Source organism: Primulina tabacum, chromosome 15 (assembly GCF_025594145.1).
Source record: "Primulina tabacum isolate GXHZ01 chromosome 15, ASM2559414v2, whole genome shotgun sequence".
In the NCBI taxonomy this organism is placed as follows: domain Eukaryota; kingdom Viridiplantae; phylum Streptophyta; class Magnoliopsida; order Lamiales; family Gesneriaceae; genus Primulina; species Primulina tabacum.
The window spans coordinates 34,297,599-34,315,191 of NC_134564.1; the positions used below are offsets into that span (position 1 = coordinate 34,297,599).

The 17,593-nt window shown below is 35.0% G+C and overlaps 4 protein-coding genes across 4 annotated transcripts; 2 read left to right on the top strand and 2 right to left on the bottom strand.

Annotated features, from left to right (window-relative positions):
• The first annotated feature begins 2,130 nt into the window (after positions 1-2,130).
• LOC142526358 (xyloglucan endotransglucosylase protein 1-like) lies at positions 2,131-3,449 on the top strand. The gene is made up of 3 exons (XM_075630695.1): positions 2,131-2,449; positions 2,536-2,729; positions 2,856-3,449. The coding sequence occupies exons 1-3, from the start codon at positions 2,204-2,206 to the stop codon at positions 3,250-3,252; spliced, it is 837 nt and encodes a 278-aa protein (XP_075486810.1). The 5' UTR covers positions 2,131-2,203; the 3' UTR covers positions 3,253-3,449.
• Positions 3,450-6,307: 2,858 nt separating this feature from the next.
• On the bottom strand, positions 6,308-7,809 carry LOC142526276 (beta-D-glucosyl crocetin beta-1,6-glucosyltransferase-like). Its single transcript, XM_075630552.1, has one exon. The coding sequence runs from the start codon at positions 7,807-7,809 to the stop codon at positions 6,487-6,489; it is 1,323 nt and encodes a 440-aa protein (XP_075486667.1). The 3' UTR covers positions 6,308-6,486.
• A 2,894-nt stretch (positions 7,810-10,703) lies between these two features.
• LOC142527582 (xyloglucan endotransglucosylase/hydrolase protein 24-like) lies at positions 10,704-11,922 on the top strand. Its single transcript, XM_075632427.1, has 3 exons — positions 10,704-11,031; positions 11,118-11,311; positions 11,400-11,922. Exons 1-3 carry the CDS (start codon positions 10,762-10,764, stop codon positions 11,773-11,775), a joined length of 840 nt encoding a protein of 279 aa, XP_075488542.1. The 5' UTR covers positions 10,704-10,761; the 3' UTR covers positions 11,776-11,922.
• A 2,303-nt stretch (positions 11,923-14,225) lies between these two features.
• LOC142527613 (peroxisomal and mitochondrial division factor 2-like) lies at positions 14,226-15,669 on the bottom strand. The gene is made up of 2 exons (XM_075632455.1): positions 15,439-15,669; positions 14,226-15,262 (listed from the first exon to the last, which is right to left on the bottom strand). Exon 2 carries the CDS (start codon positions 15,251-15,253, stop codon positions 14,366-14,368), a length of 888 nt encoding a protein of 295 aa, XP_075488570.1. The 5' UTR covers positions 15,254-15,262; positions 15,439-15,669; the 3' UTR covers positions 14,226-14,365.
• Between the last annotated feature and the right edge of the window lie 1,924 nt (positions 15,670-17,593).

Genomic DNA, 17,593 nt, shown 5'->3' on the forward strand with positions numbered 1-17,593 from the left:
ATAAATTTTTTTTTGCGATTCTAGTCTTTTTTCTACGTGACGATTATATAACGTTGATGTATCTAATGTTTTGGCGCAAGCGTTTCCTTGTAAAAATACAAAAAAAATTGTAAAAAAATGATGAAAATTTCCAAAGAAAGGAAAATAGAATACTTAAATTCAATTATAACAATATAAAAAAACAAAAATCACACCTACGAAAATAATAATATGTATTATCCTGGACGGCTGCACCGTATTTTGAATACTTTGCAAATAAATAGGTCCGATGGCCTGCCTGAATGTGCTATACGTTTGGTATTAGCTATAACAAATGGAGGTACGGGTACCATCCCTACGTGTATTTTGTAGTCGGGATTCCACGAAAACAGAGAATAATTATTACAGAATATCACACTGAACAAATTAACCATCGCATTCGGAATTCATTCACGAGTTAAATTTATTAGTAGGTCTTTTATAAGACGATTTCACATATCTTTATTCGTTAGACTGATCAATTTTGCATATATTTACAATAAAAAATAATAATTTTGACATAAAAATAATTCTTTCACGAATTTTTATGTAAACTGAATGATTTATGTATAATTATAACGAACTATTTCGTAATCTACTTTTGAGCCAAGCATAACATAAAATATAATTATTGTAAATTTGAAAATTATTAGCCAGCTGTCAGCAGAACAAATAGAAGCTAGATGGAAGTCATGAAACGGAACTGAATACAAAACTCGAAAACTTGTGGCAATGTTCGATCGTACCTTCCTCCAAAATAAATTCGTATACGTACCCCCACAAGATATTTTAACCGAGTACAACTTAATTCTAATTTAATAATTATAATTATTAATTATTCACATAAATTATCGTGAGATTTTTAATTTTTTGAGATGGATCTCCGACCCAATGCAAATCATAAAAAAATTTATTTTCATTTCAAATTTATTATTTGTCATGATAATCATGAATGAAGTCGACTTATTTTACGGGTACAAATTTGCGAGAGCATATCACTAATTATTTACTATCCAAATAAACCAACAATAACCAATAGATTAACAAACTCTCTAATCCACGGCCGTTATTAAAGATTGAATAAGTCTATATATATATATATATATATATAGACTTATTATATTAATTATTAGAGAGAAAGGTGCAACAGACTTCACTTAAAAAGGCAAAAACTTATGTGAGACGGTCTCACGGGTCGTATTTTGTGAGACGAATCTCTTATTTGTGTCATCCATGAAAATGTATTACTTTTTATGCTAAGAGTATTATTTTTTATTGTGAATATCAGTAGGATTGACCCGTCTCACAGATAAAGATTCGTGAGACCGTCTCACAAGAGACCTATTTACTTAAAAATTCAAGAGGAGGAATTTAAAAGAGAACATACGCGTTTCGGAAGATGTCAACTTTAGCTCAATACAGGAGAAGATCCTTCTTCAGCTAAAAGTCATTTCAAAAAATTAAATTTTCTTGCCAAAATTTGCCCCAAGTTCCAGGGAAAAGTAGTTGAGAATACTCGAGGATATGGAAATTAATTTTAAATTTGTTTTACCTTTTAAAATATTTTCTTTTAAACATTTTATCAATATTTGGTAATTTTTTTTTACAACTTTTGGAGGTTTAAAAGAGTGAAATTAGAATTAGGGTATTAAAGAAATTAAATAAATATTTCTGTACATGTTTCTATTTTATATATCTTTTTTCAAAAAAATATTTAGAGTATATTTATTTAGCATATCATTTTTAAAGTCCAATAAGCTATACAAGGGAGGAACTGGACCAATACCTTCCTAACACAAGCATGACAAGCAAACAACCTAATTCTTAGATCGTATCGATCTCTTAGGAAAAAAAATAAAAAAAGGAATCTTCGTATTTAGATGAAACAATAATTTGACGTCATATTTATGAAAAATGGAGTTTCATTAATTGTCGAGCTGACTATGCATGCTTAAACATATTAATTTATTGAAGTTTTCCCACCAAAACTAGCTGTAGGCAGTTGTTTCTGATCGATCCCTTCCTGTGATGAACCTTGGTTAGCGTGTCAACTATGGCAGGCCAAACATTTTCCTATATATATATATATATCTTTTCCTGATCAACAAAGGCATTCAAAACTCTATTCTCCAATCTTCCTACACGCCATTCTTCTTCGAGAAATCCCATCAAGAATCAAAGAAAAATGTTTAAGCTTTTAGTGGCTGTGGCCTTCCTGTTTGGCGCGGCAGCCGCAGGTAATTTCAGCGAAGAGATCACCATAACTTGGGGAAATGGTAAGGTACTCAACGGGGGACAGGTTGTATCCTTGTCCCTTGATAAGTCAACCGGCTCGGGTTTCGAATCCAACGACAAGTACTTATTTGGAAGATTTGATATGGAAATGAAGCTAGTGCCCAACAATTCGGCTGGCACTGTCACTACGTTTTATGTAAGTTTACTCTCTTGAACGAGAGAGTACATTTGAAATTCGAGTAACTTTAATACGTCATGACATCATCAATGAACTGCGCGCAGATGTCGTCTCAAGGAAATGCACATGATGAAATTGATCTGGAGTTCTTGGGGAATGCCAGTGGACAACCTTATACTTTGCATACAAATATATTCGCGAAAGGCATCGGCGGCCGTGAGCAACAGTTCCGGCTTTGGTTCGACCCAACTGTGGCATTCCATACTTACACCATTCTTTGGAACTCACAACGCATCATGTAAGCATCACACAACCACGCGCGCGCACACACACTCTCTTTTAAATGTAATAATACATATTTTCCATCTGATTCAACTACATGTATTATATTATATCTCATACGGTTTCATTGCCTTGTGGGTAGTATCTTGGTAGATAACATTCCGATTAGGGTTTTCAACAACTACGAATCTCAAGGCGTTCCATTCCCCAACAGCCAGCCCATGAAAGTGTACGCGAGTCTATGGAACGCCGATGACTGGGCCACACAAGGCGGGCAGGTGAAAACCGATTGGTCCTTGTCTCCTTTTACTGCATACTACAGGAATTACAACGCCAATGCCTGCGTTGTTACCGCGTCCGGAAATTCGTGCGCAAATTCCACCGTAGGTAATCAGGCATGGAAAACGCAGGGATTAGATGCCAATGGCATAAACAGTATCCGTTCGGTGCAGAAGAAATATATGATCTACAATTACTGCACCGACGCCAAGAGGTTTCCCAATGGTTTTCCGAAGGAATGCCAACTCCCAAGGTTTTAAGGATGGAAGCGCAGCCGCCGCCATTGCTGATTGAGCAAGTTCATTTGCCTTGTGCTTATTTTGTAATTGATTAATGAATATTTCTTTATTTTTTGCCTCCAATGAATGTGAAAACATTGGAGCTATAGTACTGAATAATTTTTGGTGTTTAAAATATAAATACCTTGGTGCTCTTTTTTTTTAATATTTATTAATTTATTTCCTTTTGTTTTTGAATTATGAAACAATATGTATTTTTTAATTTTGGTCTTGATAATATCCGAGTATTGAAATTTATTGTTATAAATGATCTAATTAATTAGGCGAGTCCTGGTAGTTGACGCGAACGAGAAATTACCCGAGATAGTTTCCCTTACAAATTTAAAGATTTAATTCCCCGAATTTAATGTTTAAAAGGGTTATTATTAATTTGTTGAAAGTAAAATTTCATGCTGGCTCAAGTTATTGATTTTATATAGATAAAATTACAAAGCAAAAACTTGTGTGAGACGGTCTCACATGTCGTATTTTGTGAGACATATATCTTATTTGGGTCATCTATGAAAAAATATATTTTTTATGCTAAGAGTATTACTTTTTATTGTGAATATCGGTAGAGTTGACCCGTTTCATAAATAAAGATTCGTGAGACCGTCTCACAAAAAACCTAATCAAATTCCAAAACCCGCGAGATGAGATGATAATTTATTAAAGATGTCTTTTTCTGAATATATAAATCAAATGTTGACTTTAGGTTCATTAATGGTCGTTTACATTAGCATTGACAAATTAATCAACTTGTTTTTATCGTGTCGTGACGGATGGTTTTGACAGTGAATGATTTGAAACTTAAAATTTAGAAAGAAAAAAAGAAAAGAAATTTCTTCGTCGAATCAACTACCAGTTCTTAACTATATTCACTTGTAATTAATAATTGATGTTGTTTTGGATATAATATAGTTTTTAACTTTGGCTTAATTTTATATTATTGATTTTGTTGCTATATATATGTCATTTATTTGTAAGGAAAAGAGTTTATTGGAATTAGTTGCTCAGACGCTTTATAAACTCTAATAATATTTTGGTCAGAATTATGAAATCATAATCCAATAAGAGAATATTTATCATAATCTCAGCTATATTAAATGTGATTTATATTTTTATTTTTTCATTTTGAGAGAAGGATGGATAAATTAACTCCCAAAATCAAGAAAATCTCATTCCCAATTTTGTGGAACGAGCTTCTTGCTCTTGTAATATTTACTTGTCCGAATTTATATATATATATATATATATATATATATAAAGATAATTTTAATTAACAACCTGACACGGTTCAATCCGAAAAAAATCAGGTTTGGTTTTGGATTTTCGAGTTCGGGTCAGTTCGGGTTGGACCCGATAGCTGACCCGCAAAAAATGATCGGGTTGTGTTCGGGTTCGGGTCAACCCGGGTTGAGCCGAAAATTTTATTTTTTTAAAAAATATATATATAATATAAATATTGCCTACATTTCTGGAAAAATATTTATTGTATATTAATATCATAAATTTTTATAATTTAATATTTATTTTGAACATTTTTTTATTTTTTAAATAATTGTTTGTTTGATTTAGTAAATATACTTTATTTTTCTACAATTACACTTCCAAATTTAAATTATATATATGAGAGAGATTTTATTATTATGTGTTTAAATAAAATATTATTATTATTATTTTTGAATTTTATTTAATTTTTTTTAAAAAAATTTATAAAAAATTCAAAATCAGGTTATACGGATTGATCGGGCTGATTCGGGTTCAGGTTCGGGTTGGCTCGAGTTTTGTTCGGGTTGAGCATTTTTTGAATAGTACTATTTCTCAACCCGACCCGACCCGACCCGACCCACCCGAATTGACACCCCTAGTTTTAAGTTTGATCTGGTAATTGATCATGTTGTGATATGTATACACAAAAAATCTTTATGAGACGGTTTAACGGGTCAATTTTGTCAGAAAAATATTTTATTTAAGTTACCCATGAGAACGTATCACAAGAGACCTATACATATGTATATGGAGAACGATGTTTCACTGCTTCTATTTTAAAGTTTAAATACTTTTAATATTTGAATGAATATTATATAACACGAGTACAGTTTAATTTTGATCCCTAAACTTTCAAAATATGACAAAAATAGTCCTAGAATCAATCACTGACTTCCACCATTTCTCTACTTGCTACTTTCATTATTTCCCTAAACGACTTAGCACTAGAGATCATCCCATGAAGTGAGACTAAAATTTGAGGAATTTTGGTGCAACGTCAAGTGTTTTTTTTCCCCATGGAAATTTTGCGATTCGGAAATGAAGACAACTTTTGAACTTGAAGGATTAAAAAGATGCTGAGCCATCAAAATCACCATTTACGAATTCTTGTCGTTGATTTTCATCTTCTTCTTGGATGTTTCTACTACAACAATTCTTCCATCATAAAACATGACTTTATAAACTATATCTTGATCTCCAACTCTTTTGTATTAAAAATATAATTTTTTAAAGTGAATAGTCTCCAATATGAGGATGAAATCATAACTTGGGAATGTGTTTTATGTTATTTGTAATATGAGTAGGTCTCTTGTGAGACGGTCTCACGAATCTTTATCTGTGACACGGATCAACCCTATCGATATTCACAATAAAAAATAATACTTTTAAGATAAAAAATAGTAATTTTTCATGGATGACCCAAATAAAATATCCGTCTCAGCTCCGATTCGTTAACTTTAACCCAAAAGCTAACAATAATGACTATATTATTCAATATAGATATTTATACGGTAAATAATCCAAGAGAATCTTAAATGGTTTATCAATATTTTTCGAAAAAAAATACTCGTATCAAAGCACATAATCATATAACTAAAAAATTAAAAAAATAAACCAAAAAAATAAAGCTATTTAAAATATGCATTCACATTACATGCGTAAATATTGTTAATACTCATGAACATCAAATGCACTTAATAAGTATCTTTCTGACCAAATTAATCACGCAATATTTTTCAAAGCTTTGCATTGAGTTGCATGTATCCGGAGTGGACCGAACAAGCCACACTAGCCGGGGATCCAAAAGGTGCATGCATACAATGTATGCTAAACAAAAACATAAACATAAACATAAACCTAAACCTGTCCGGTCTTGTGTCTAAAAACTAAAACCGGACATTGATAAACAAAAGCAAACCAAATTACTATTGCATGGTGATTTGATCAATGAAACATACGTTTGCCCTTGGAACAAAGTTTCACAAATTCATGAACAACATCATCGACTTCCGCATCCCCTTTCTTTCTCATCTTCTGGCTCAAGTCTCCCGCCTTTTTCCGAATAGGTTCTCCGGCCCTATCCACCACAACTTTCTGTATCACCTCTGCCACTGTTGCCCGGTCTAGCCTCCCAGACTTATCTCTCATAACTTCAGATCCAATGCCCAGTTCTTCGATCAGCCTTGCATTGATCGGTTGATCGAGGTGCATCGGCATGGCTATGATTGGAACACCAAAATGCATACCTTCTATTATGGAACTGCATCCACAATGGCTAACAAATCCACCAATATTCATATGTCCCAAGATTTTAGTCTGCGGAGCCCATCCCTCAACTACTAAACCCCTACCTCTAACCCTCTCCAAAAACCCTTTTGGTAGGGATTCTTCAAGATCAATTTTCTGACCTTTTGGGAACCTCACAACCCATATGAAGTTCACTTTGCTCAACTCCAAACCGTGAGCAAGTTCATTCATATCATCCTTTTTCAAGAAATATTCACTGCCAAAAGAAACAAAAATAGTGGATTTCTCACCTTTTAGGTCCAGCCAATCTAAGACTTCTGATGATTCATCTGCCTCAAGACTAGGGTCTGGAACCAAAGAGCCAACGGGAACAACTTTCTTGCCTAACAACTTAGAAAGATAGTCAATGTATCTTCCTTCAAATTCTTCAAAACCCTTCACCAGAACAATCCCATTAGACCTCTCAATCCCTTGAAAGGCTATCTCTTTCACTTTCTCATCTTCCGATGACTCCAACAATTTGGCGCGATGAACTACCTCGTAGTCACGATAAAATATAGCAGGGAATGGAAAATCAACATCCGGTGTCTTGAAAAAATGAAACATGAAGGCAGTCATAATAGCACTGCTGGTGATAAATTCAACAGCAGGTATTTTAATTGCTGCAGCAGCTAACGGAGCCCATGGCTGAAGAAAATCGTATATCAGCAAATCAGGCCTGATGGCTCTGAGAATACACGAAAACTTTGGAGCAGACATCTCCAAAGCTTTTTTGAGGGTTGGCATAAGATGGGGTGGGAGGCCATTTGTGGTGTGGTGACTTACAGGAAGACCGGGCAAAACCGGTAAATGTAATTCAACTAGTTGAATCTTGGAAGCAAGTTTTTGGCCAATCTTGTTCTTTATGGAACTCAGATTAGCAGGTGAAGAACATAGGTAGACGATGAAGTTTCTAGCAGCGAGCCTTTTGGCTAACTCGAGGTATGGCGAGATGTGGCCATGAGCAAGCCATGGAAACATAAGGACACGAAGAGTTTTCTTGCCATTCATTAGAGACCCCATTACTCAAATAAAACTTCAGTCTTAATTAGGCTGTTTTTCTGGTATGAATTTGCAGAGGTTAAAAAATGACAGTTGATTTATAACGGTTGTAGAAGTAGGATAAGGAAAAATCCACAATAATTATTGCAATATTCTACATTCCTTTTGCAAAATGGACTTGCAAGGAAACATCCTCTTTAGTTTTGGATAATGGTTAAATTTGGAAGTGACCTATCGACATGCATATGGTACATGAAGTTTTCTGGTATCATGAAAGGAAACATAATCCTCGGCTTGCCTAGCATGTATACGTAAATTTAGGTAATAAATCAATTAAATTAATTTAGCATCGATTTTGTTTTTTTGGTGATCAAATTCCATTTGTATTTCGCTATCTTTGCTTCTTATGTAATTTGTCAGCAATAATTATTGCCCCACGGGAAAGGAATAAATTGCAAAAGAAGTAAAATAACTGAACAAAATGGAAATTTGGTTACGTAAAAGACCACCTTCGTAGTGAAGCCAATTGATGTAAATAAATTGGAATACTGAATAAATTTTGGTGTTTAAAATATGTGAGTGTTTTTTTTTTCAATTTAGTTTCTTCTGTTATTTTGATTACCAACATTTGAAAATATGAAAAAAAATTGGTAATTATGTTCGCCTACTGAAACTTAGGAGAAATTTCATTTTTGGTCTTATATAGTTTTCTTTTTTGTCATTGATAATTTATATTGTCAAATTTAAGTCTTAATTCATTATATTTTGTATATTTGAAATTTTATTTAATTTTTTGACGTTGAGTTAATATGACACAAATGTGACCCTAATGTATACAATGTCACTTCTTCAGTCCCGATGAAAAAAGATGAAAACTGACAAAAATTTAAAAGATACAATGTAGCGTCCTCACCTGTGCCACTATTGAACATACAGACTAATAAGCATGCATAATTAAACTTGATAACAACAATTAAACATCGAAAATCAAATAACTTAATCATCTTACACTCAAACGAAAATAGAACAATAATATCAGTCTTAACACAACCAAATTGAAATCATAATCATGCACGAAAATACGAAAAACCAAATAAAATCTTCTCTGGATCACCATAAAACACAACTGTCCCGGCTGTCTAAACCGTCCAACCTAAGAATTTCTCCGTGAAATGGGGGTGTCCAAGGTGAAAACAATCGCTCTATACAAGAACATACGAGTATACAAACTGATACGATGAATGTGAAATACAATATGCTCGGATATCAAGGATCAAGTCAAGAATTTCATGCACAATCTAGAGGCGTCTGACTGTTTAGTATCTGATCTGCTTTCATGTATATGCTGCATCCGGATTAGTTCAGAAGATCCGAACTCAATCTTATCTGACACATATTATAATCTCATTTGTCTGGCTGGATTTCTTTGGATAATGTAATCTGAAGTAGAATGGGTGATCCGTTTTAAATTCGATCCTCAATTAATGAATTTCTTAGTAATGTTTAATTAATAATTCTTTAATCATATCTTAATTATTACTTCATTTAAAATAAAGATTTGAGTAATTACGTACAAAACTATATTGAAATCTGATTACACAGCGCTATGGAAGGCAATGGCCGTTTTAAACATGACCACAGATTAAACGGGTTGCGGGACATGTCTAAACCTATTCAACGGGTCTAGAGCCTGATCCAAGATAGGTGACGGGTCCAAGATAGTCCGATTATAATTATTATGGCTCACTCAAAGAATAAATTTGGAGCGAATAAAGTTTGAGCTCCGCCCATATAGGCCCAAACTCACATGACTCTTGAAAAAGCTTATAAATAGCTCAAATTGCTCATATTTTGGGGTTCTCATTTTACATTTCAAGCACTCTTGTTTTATCGGGCGAATAATGACTTGAGCATTTGTTTTAGGTGTAGGTGATGATCGACATAATTCTTTTTATAGAATTTTTAGAGTGGCAATTGTCCACCTGAATTGGCTGACCACATGGGTTAAAGGCATGATGTTCAAGATGTAATCTTTGAATTTGATTCTAAAATAGTTATTGAGGCACTAACATCGGAGAGAGAAGATGACTCAGAGTTTAGTGCAATTATCTCATAGATTCGTGAAGTACTTCATCAAACACCATCGTTCGGTGTATGTTTCACATATAGACAAGCAAACAAAGGTTGCCCGCAATCTTGCTAGGGTATCTTGTTTCCTATACTCGTCCCTCGATCTGAAATACTATTCTAAATTTTATTTTTGATATTTTGATTAAAGACTTGGATCTTAATAATATTTATGATTTTCTTTAAAAAAATAACTTCTGGCTTTGACCAGCCCATTAAATGCAGAAAAAAGTGTGGAATAAAACGGTGCTAGGGTAAGAAAATAGGTACAATTTGGCGATCAGAATAAAGAAAAAGTAGAATTGAAGAGACCGAACTCAAAGCAACCAACTATTAGTTGTGCATGAGTGCGAGTTCAGATAGCCACGAGTTCGATATTCCGTGCCACACTTACTCGGTAGAGGCTATCACACCAAGCTTGTCAAATATGATTTATTTAGTTGACGCAATTTGCAATTTGCAAAATAACGTGGGAAGTCTGAGAAAGCCTTGCAATTTTATCAACAGAAGGCTTTGTTGATTTATTTGCAGCCCACCAAGAATGAGCTCAACCGTGAAGCTTCGTGGAGTTGGGAATTTATGGGCATTATTATTTGGCAATAAATGGCAGATATTTGACGCGTTCCAATCCAGCTCACAGTATCACCGCTCTTCGAACACGGATACATTCATACACAGCTGGCCTCGACCCCAGCACCAACCCCGCGCCACACCCCACTATCTATATAAATGAGATTTCACCATGCGAACTTCATTCATCTCATAAATTTCCGACATTTTTCTCTTCTCTCTCTCATTCACAAAATGGCAATCTCAAATTTAACCATGCTTCTTATACTTTCCATCTTCATTGCTTCTTTCTTCACGGCTTCGGCTGATTTCTACCGGGATGCTGAGATCTCATGGGGCCAAGGCCGTGGCAATATTCTTGAAGGTGGGCGTGTCTTGACTTTATCCCTGGACCAGGATTCGGGCTCCGGCTTCCAGTCCAGGAATGAGTATTTGCTGGGACGGTTTGATATACAACTCAAGCTTGTTCCTGGAAATTCTGCTGGAACCGTCACCACATTCTTTGTAAGTCGTGAACTAGTCATTCCATTCCCTATTTACTCACTGCCAGATTTTGTTCAATCTAACTCATGTATGTTTCTACTGTACAGTTATCATCTCAGGGTGCGGGACACGACGAAATTGATTTCGAGTTCTTGAGAAATTCTTCTGGAGAGCCATACACGATTCACACAAATGTTTATGCACAAGGGAAAGGAGACAAAGAACAGCAGTTCCGCCTCTGGTTCGATCCAACGGTGGCATTCCACACGTACTCTATCGTCTGGAATTCCCAACGCATAATGTATGTACAATGAAACTAGTTGAAGTTTTTATTTGGGTAACAAAGCTTTTGAATTTCTTATGGGGTTTAACAATTTTTCTTATTTCAGATTCTTGGTGGACAATATTCCTCTGAGAGTATTCAACAATAACGAAGCAATCGGGACTCCATACCCCAAAAACCAAGCCATGAGAGTATACAGCAGCTTATGGAATGCAGACGACTGGGCAACACAAGGTGGCCGAGTCAAGACGGATTGGACTAAAGCTCCTTTTGTGGCAACTTACAGGAATTTCAACATTGTTTCTTCAAAGCCTGGAGATTCTTTGAATAATAACCAGGCTTGGCAAACTCAGGCATTAGATGCCAATGGAAGAAACAGATTGAGATGGGTTCAACAAAAGTATATGATTTACAATTACTGCTCTGATATCAAGAGGTTTCCTCAGGGAATCCCCGCCGAATGCAAGAGCTCAAGATTCTAAAGTTTTATTCTTTGTTTTTTTTCATCTGTAATTTGATCTACTCTTCACAGGAATTCTTTATTCTTTCATTGAATGTTGCATTGTGTTGTGGAAATGTAGTTTTCGAAAAAAAAGGTATATTGATGAATATTATACTTTTCCGGTCCATTTGCCGCTCATTATCAGAAAAGATCCCTACAATTTTTCTCCTGCAATTCTTCAAGAAACGGCATACTTGGAAGGAAATAAAGAAACAAGAGCCATTAATATCACTCACAAACGAAAACCAAAAATCAAAATGAAACGAGGAAAATAATTGAAAAATGCACTTTTTTAATCAATCCAACGGCTATAGGAATTGCAATGTGCTACAGTGCTTTCATTATGCTACGCGTACCAATGGCTTCATTCCCTACGGGAATGATGATATATTTATCAACGTACAAGCTACATCCTTCATAATGAGCCTGCTAACTTATACGTCACCGTTGAGTGACTGCGAATCAGTGAAGCAAAGAACCCCCCAGCCATTTCAAGACCCCGAAAATGAGATTTACAAACAATCGAAACAAAAGTTAGATTCTTGATATTCTGTGCATGAAGTTACAGTCTAACGGGCACACCAAAACAAAGATTCTTTAGGCCTACTGCAATAAATACACATGAAGAGAGAGATGTTAGTGATGCATAAAACAAAGAAGACTAAGTTGAATAATGTTAAGAGAAGACTGGTATTCGAGATTTCCAAGTATTTCGATATTTTAACAATGATAAATTCAAAAATTATTTGTGTCATAATGCTAACTAAAGGAGTGGTAAAAGTTTGTCATCCCGGAATACTTGGATAGAATAATTAATCCTCAAAATTTTGACGAGATGCCTAAAATGGGATTTTGCCTTTGACTACCCTGAAAGGATACACGAAAAACAGCCTCAATTGATCCAACATTGCAAAAAGCAAATCTACCGCAGAGAACTGCCAAAAAAATACAAATACACCAAAAGTTCTAATCTTTAATGGATGTATCACCAATGATTATCTTCATTCTTCAAGATTGTTGTCTTGTACATCTTTTTTATATAAACAAAAAGAGCACGTTATGCTGAATAAATTTTAAAGCGGGGAATGAAATGTTTAATCAAATGTATGCAATAAAAGATTCACGATTAAACAAATTTACAAAACATCCATAGTTTGACCAAAAGGATATGTTAAAAGCATGTTTAAGTCGTAGTTTTTCAGTACAAATATTTATTCCCAAGAAAAAAATGATTAAAAAAATGTCAGTACATAGACATGAAAAAAATCAATTTTCTCAAAAGGCTAAAATGTCACTAAATCAAACTTTCTAATCACCGGAACTTGAACTAAAAATAGCAAAAACTTGATTTGACATGGAAGGAACAAGAAAAAACAAAGAGGGATGTCGGGAAAAAAAATTGTCTTTCATCTAAGCAAATGCGAAATTCAGTTTCCCAATAAACCAACAAGATATCATTAAAACACATCAATGACAAGAACAAATACATAAAAATTTCTATAACTGTTGGGGGAAAAAACTTGAAAGTAAACCCATGTTGCAAAAAAGTGTACCCCCATACAAAGCCATGGGGGAGAGCTGAAGGCTTGCGTGGATGACTGGTTTGAGAAATGAGGAGCTAATAAGCAAAGGGATGTTTGCTTGAACCGCACAGAAGGGGGAAGGAAATTACGGGAAAATGTAACGGGCATACAAGCTGAAACGGTAATGATTCAGAATGAATTAGCTAGCAAGACTGAGTCTTTATAGATACTCTATTTTTACAGAGTACCAACCAAAGAATGCTTGCATATTGAAGCACAGAGGAATCCGTATCACTGACCGTTATTACCAGGAGTGAAGCACAATAATGTGGAAAAATCTCATCACCATTGATTAGTACTGAGAACTAATCATAATCAAAGATTAAAAATTTGTTCCATGGCATGAATTTAACATAAGTCTAATTTCTAGGCAAGAAGAAATAGGGATATCCATGTCAAAATATGGCTACTGTATGGTAATACATACGAAGGCACGGCCAGAACAAAATTCGTTCTCCAAGTCTTGGATCTCTGAAGGATTTTAACCACACGATATATGGATTAATTTTGCCATGTTGTTAACATGAAAACGTGAAGCTTTTATAATTGACAAGGCAATAGTTTTGGCTCCATGTTCCATTGTTATGTTTCATATCATGACTCATGTACGAATGTGAATAGCACATGTATCGTTTAAAAATACCAAATTAGAGTGGAAAATTCCAAAACTCAAGTTGTGGAATCCGGTTCTAAAAAGTACCTTCAAGAAAAGGAGCCTCAAAACTACATTAACATAAATTAATCTTAGTAATGTATGCTGTTAAACTTGTTCGGCTGTAGTGAAGCTTATTCCACAATATATTCAATCCACGCAAGAAATAGCTCTCAAAAATATAAAACTGTCACCGAGAAAACCAAACTTCTTATTAAAGAAATCGAAGTTAACAAACCATAAGGCACGACTAGCAAAATTGAATTTTCTCCATTTGGCTAGAAAATAAAGCCTTCTGACCTCTACCAGTTTGAAATGTTAATTATATGTGTGAATCATTGTTTCCTGGCAGCATGTTGCATGTAACAGGCGACCCCCATCACAGCTACAGCAGCAAAGGTTGAGCCTGCCATCACCACCCAATCCTTTTGCTTCAAATTACCAATTACTCCCTTCCTTCCGACCCCAACTGCAGCATTCCCGGTAACGCCATAAACATCATCCAGAACTGCTCTTTCCTTCATTATGAACTCGTTAATCACCTCTTCTTTTTCATCCACTCTACTCTCTAGATCACCTATTTCCACCTTCATTTTCTCAACTGTCTTCTCCAGATCATTCTTCAACGTCTCCAAAGTTTTCATTCTTCCCACAGCCGACTCCAAGTCGTCGACTTTCTTCCTCAAATCCAAGATATACTTTCCTTTTCTCTCCAACTCATCCCTAATACTGGTTTCTACTCCCTCCAAATTCTCAACTTTGGACACCAGCAAGTTCCTCTCTTTCTGCAAGGCCTCCAACTTAACATCCTTTTCCTTTTCCCTATCTTTCATCCCCATCAAACCCCTCTTCAAATCCGATAACTCGAGAGTGGAATCCTGCAAATCGCTCATGGTAGAAACCAAATCATGTTGCAGCCTTGCAACCTCAGCTTCCAGCTCTGCAGCTCTAGCTGCAACTGCTCCTAAAGCCTTATTTTCTGACTCTGCTTCATCAACCTTATTTTTTAGCTCCACATTGCCATCTCTTAACACTTTGACAGAGACCTTCAACTCTTCAATGCTCTGCTTATATTCCCTGTTTTTCCGTGCAATTTCATCGTTTTGTTGCTTAAGGCCATCGACCTTCTGATCGAGTCCTGAAGTTTCCGACGCATCATCCCCAGTAATTTCCAATTCCGGATCATCGTATATTTCCCCATTGATCATCGTCTCATCTGCCATTTCTTATCCCTAAACAAGTCAAAAAGAATATAAAAAATTGAGTCGAAAAAGAAGAAAATAATTTCAAATTTTAGTAAAAGAAACCAAAAATTCAACGAAATCACAAAGCTCCACGATTGTACCCTAAAACTAAAAAATAAATAAACAAAAACAGCATCCAGAATTGAGTTATGCTAAAAGTGTACCTCGGAAAAAAAATTCCCAGCAGCGAAACAGAGGGTAGCAAAACCAACGGCAATACTTTCACTCAAATCGGATTTCCAAAGAAGAAATAGAAGGAAAGTTTACGCTATTTTGGCCAGCCTTACTCTGCAGAAATGCCCATTAGGTTTTGCTGATTCAAAGCCACCACGGTGCTTTCAGAAATGTTCGCAGCACGTGCTAAACGTTATGGGCCTCCTCATTCCGGGCTACTAAATTAAGCCCGTTGGTTTAGGCCTGCAAAATTAAATAACAAAATCCAATTATCCAATTGTTCATCATTTAAACTTCAACGGATTTAACCAATTGAAGCCCAATGATCTGCGAATTCTCGCTAGATACATTTACTCAACTAAAATTTATGTCACACAAAAAGTGTGTGGAAAAACATTAAATAGTGAAAAGAGCAACAACTGTTAGTATGTGAGAACAGGGTGTTAGGGGATTAAGTCTGCAAAATATTAAATATTTGTGTTCCAGAAAATTGAAAAGGATCGAATATCTTGCTGTGTATTTAATTGAAAATTTATATTTTTGATTTTGTAATTTTTTTTCGATTTTAGTCGTCTATATTATCAAATTTAAGTTTTAATTCACATTTTTTTCAATTTTTGACAATTTTAGTATTTTTTTCAACTGTTATCTGCTTATGTGTCACTCCACATGTATAAAAAAGAACTAGGATTGTAAAAAAAAAAATATGTATGGTACATGTACAAATTGAGTTACTTATTAATGAATTTGAAATTACAAAATTATCTTAAATGTACTTTTGAGAAAAATTTAAATAAAGTGTACGAAAAATTTTGCAACTCAATTTGTACGTATAGTATTTTTCAAAAACCGATAATATCTTGCTAAAACTGAAATTTGACGACTCTAACTACCAAAAATACAAGGACACAAACATACTAAAAATATGATTTTCTGTATTTAATTTGATCTCAATGTTTATGCGAACAAGTACATAATCGAAAGCATTGATGAACTTCGACCAAGAAGAAAAAATGTTATAAAGCGAATTTTTGCATCGGTTAACTTTTCTTTTGTTTTGATGTAAATTCCATCATTTTTAACTTAATCTCTCAATTTTTTCATGAGCACTCGCGAAGTGCAATAGCTAGCAGCCGGCCAGAAGCATGCATATATGTTACGATATCCAAAAACATTATTGAAAATGTGCACTTGTTTTTTTATCGATCGATCCCATAGCTAGCCTTTCTCTCAATCGAAATGGCAGAAAACAGACGATTTTTTTTTTCTTTTTTTAGTCATAACTCAAGATCTACATTATGCTATATTATTTTTGAAAAACAAATAATGTTATAACTTGAAGAAAAAGCATGTGTGTGCAGTGTATCAACCACCAAGCTTCCGTTTATTACTTTCAGAGCTTTCGACAAAGGCAACAAGAAACCTCAAAGCTTCCACTCTATACTGCAATGACAGTATATAATCAGTAGTCTCTTCAAATAGATTCTCGACCGCTAGCTTTTCACCGCCCGGCACTATTGTCTTCAACGCCACAATCTTCTTCTCAAACTCGTCTTTTTCTGCGGATTCTTCTTCGTCCCTTGACATCATCTTCCTCACATGGGTTCTTCTCACGCCTCCGGATACGGTGGTGGTGGAGTAGGAGGGTTGGTTTGGCGCTGCTGCCATCCTTGGTTTTGCGGATAATGCAGCGTTGGTTTCGGGTGCTGAGGAGCAAATACTTGTGTTGGAATTCTTCATTAAAGAAAGAGAGATTGAGGATTGAGATACTAGGAAATGTAGGGGGGTGGACTTAAATTATTTGCTGAAGAAGTGTCAAAGACAACGAAGCTGGTCCTACCATGGTTTCCGAATACATTTGTTTATGTTATAGTTTCGCTGCATGTATTAAAATTTGGTTAAAATAATTACAATGGTCGTTCATGACTCATTGTTCGCATTGAAAATGAAGACAAATCTTAAAATTTTATAATGCTGAAAATGTGAAGAAAGTCGTGGGAACGAAGGGGCCGGGAAGCGGATATGAAAGGTTAAAAGCACATGTACATGTTATCACATGAACCCTACACCTTCCCTCCCCATGTGCTCCTCTAATGTCTGTAGTCTCTTTGAGCCCCACGCCTCAGCCTATTCCCATAAGCCACA

Bases quoted from the DNA above. Each gene is read 5' to 3' on its own strand.
- LOC142526358 (XM_075630695.1), top strand. From the start codon at position 2,204: ATGTTTAAGCTTTTAGTGGCTGTGGCCTTCCTGTTTGGCGCGGCAGCC. The intron at 2,450-2,535 runs GTAAGTTTACTC...AACTGCGCGCAG, and splicing joins GCACTGTCACTACGTTTTAT to ATGTCGTCTCAAGGAAATGC. The intron at 2,730-2,855 runs GTAAGCATCACA...CCTTGTGGGTAG, and splicing joins TGGAACTCACAACGCATCAT to TATCTTGGTAGATAACATTC.
- LOC142526276 (XM_075630552.1), bottom strand. From the start codon at position 7,809: ATGTTTCCATGGCTTGCTCATGGCCACATCTCGCCATACCTCGAGTTA.
- LOC142527582 (XM_075632427.1), top strand. From the start codon at position 10,762: ATGGCAATCTCAAATTTAACCATGCTTCTTATACTTTCCATCTTCATT. The intron at 11,032-11,117 runs GTAAGTCGTGAA...TCTACTGTACAG, and splicing joins GAACCGTCACCACATTCTTT to TTATCATCTCAGGGTGCGGG. The intron at 11,312-11,399 runs GTATGTACAATG...TTCTTATTTCAG, and splicing joins TGGAATTCCCAACGCATAAT to ATTCTTGGTGGACAATATTC.
- LOC142527613 (XM_075632455.1), bottom strand. From the start codon at position 15,253: ATGGCAGATGAGACGATGATCAATGGGGAAATATACGATGATCCGGAA.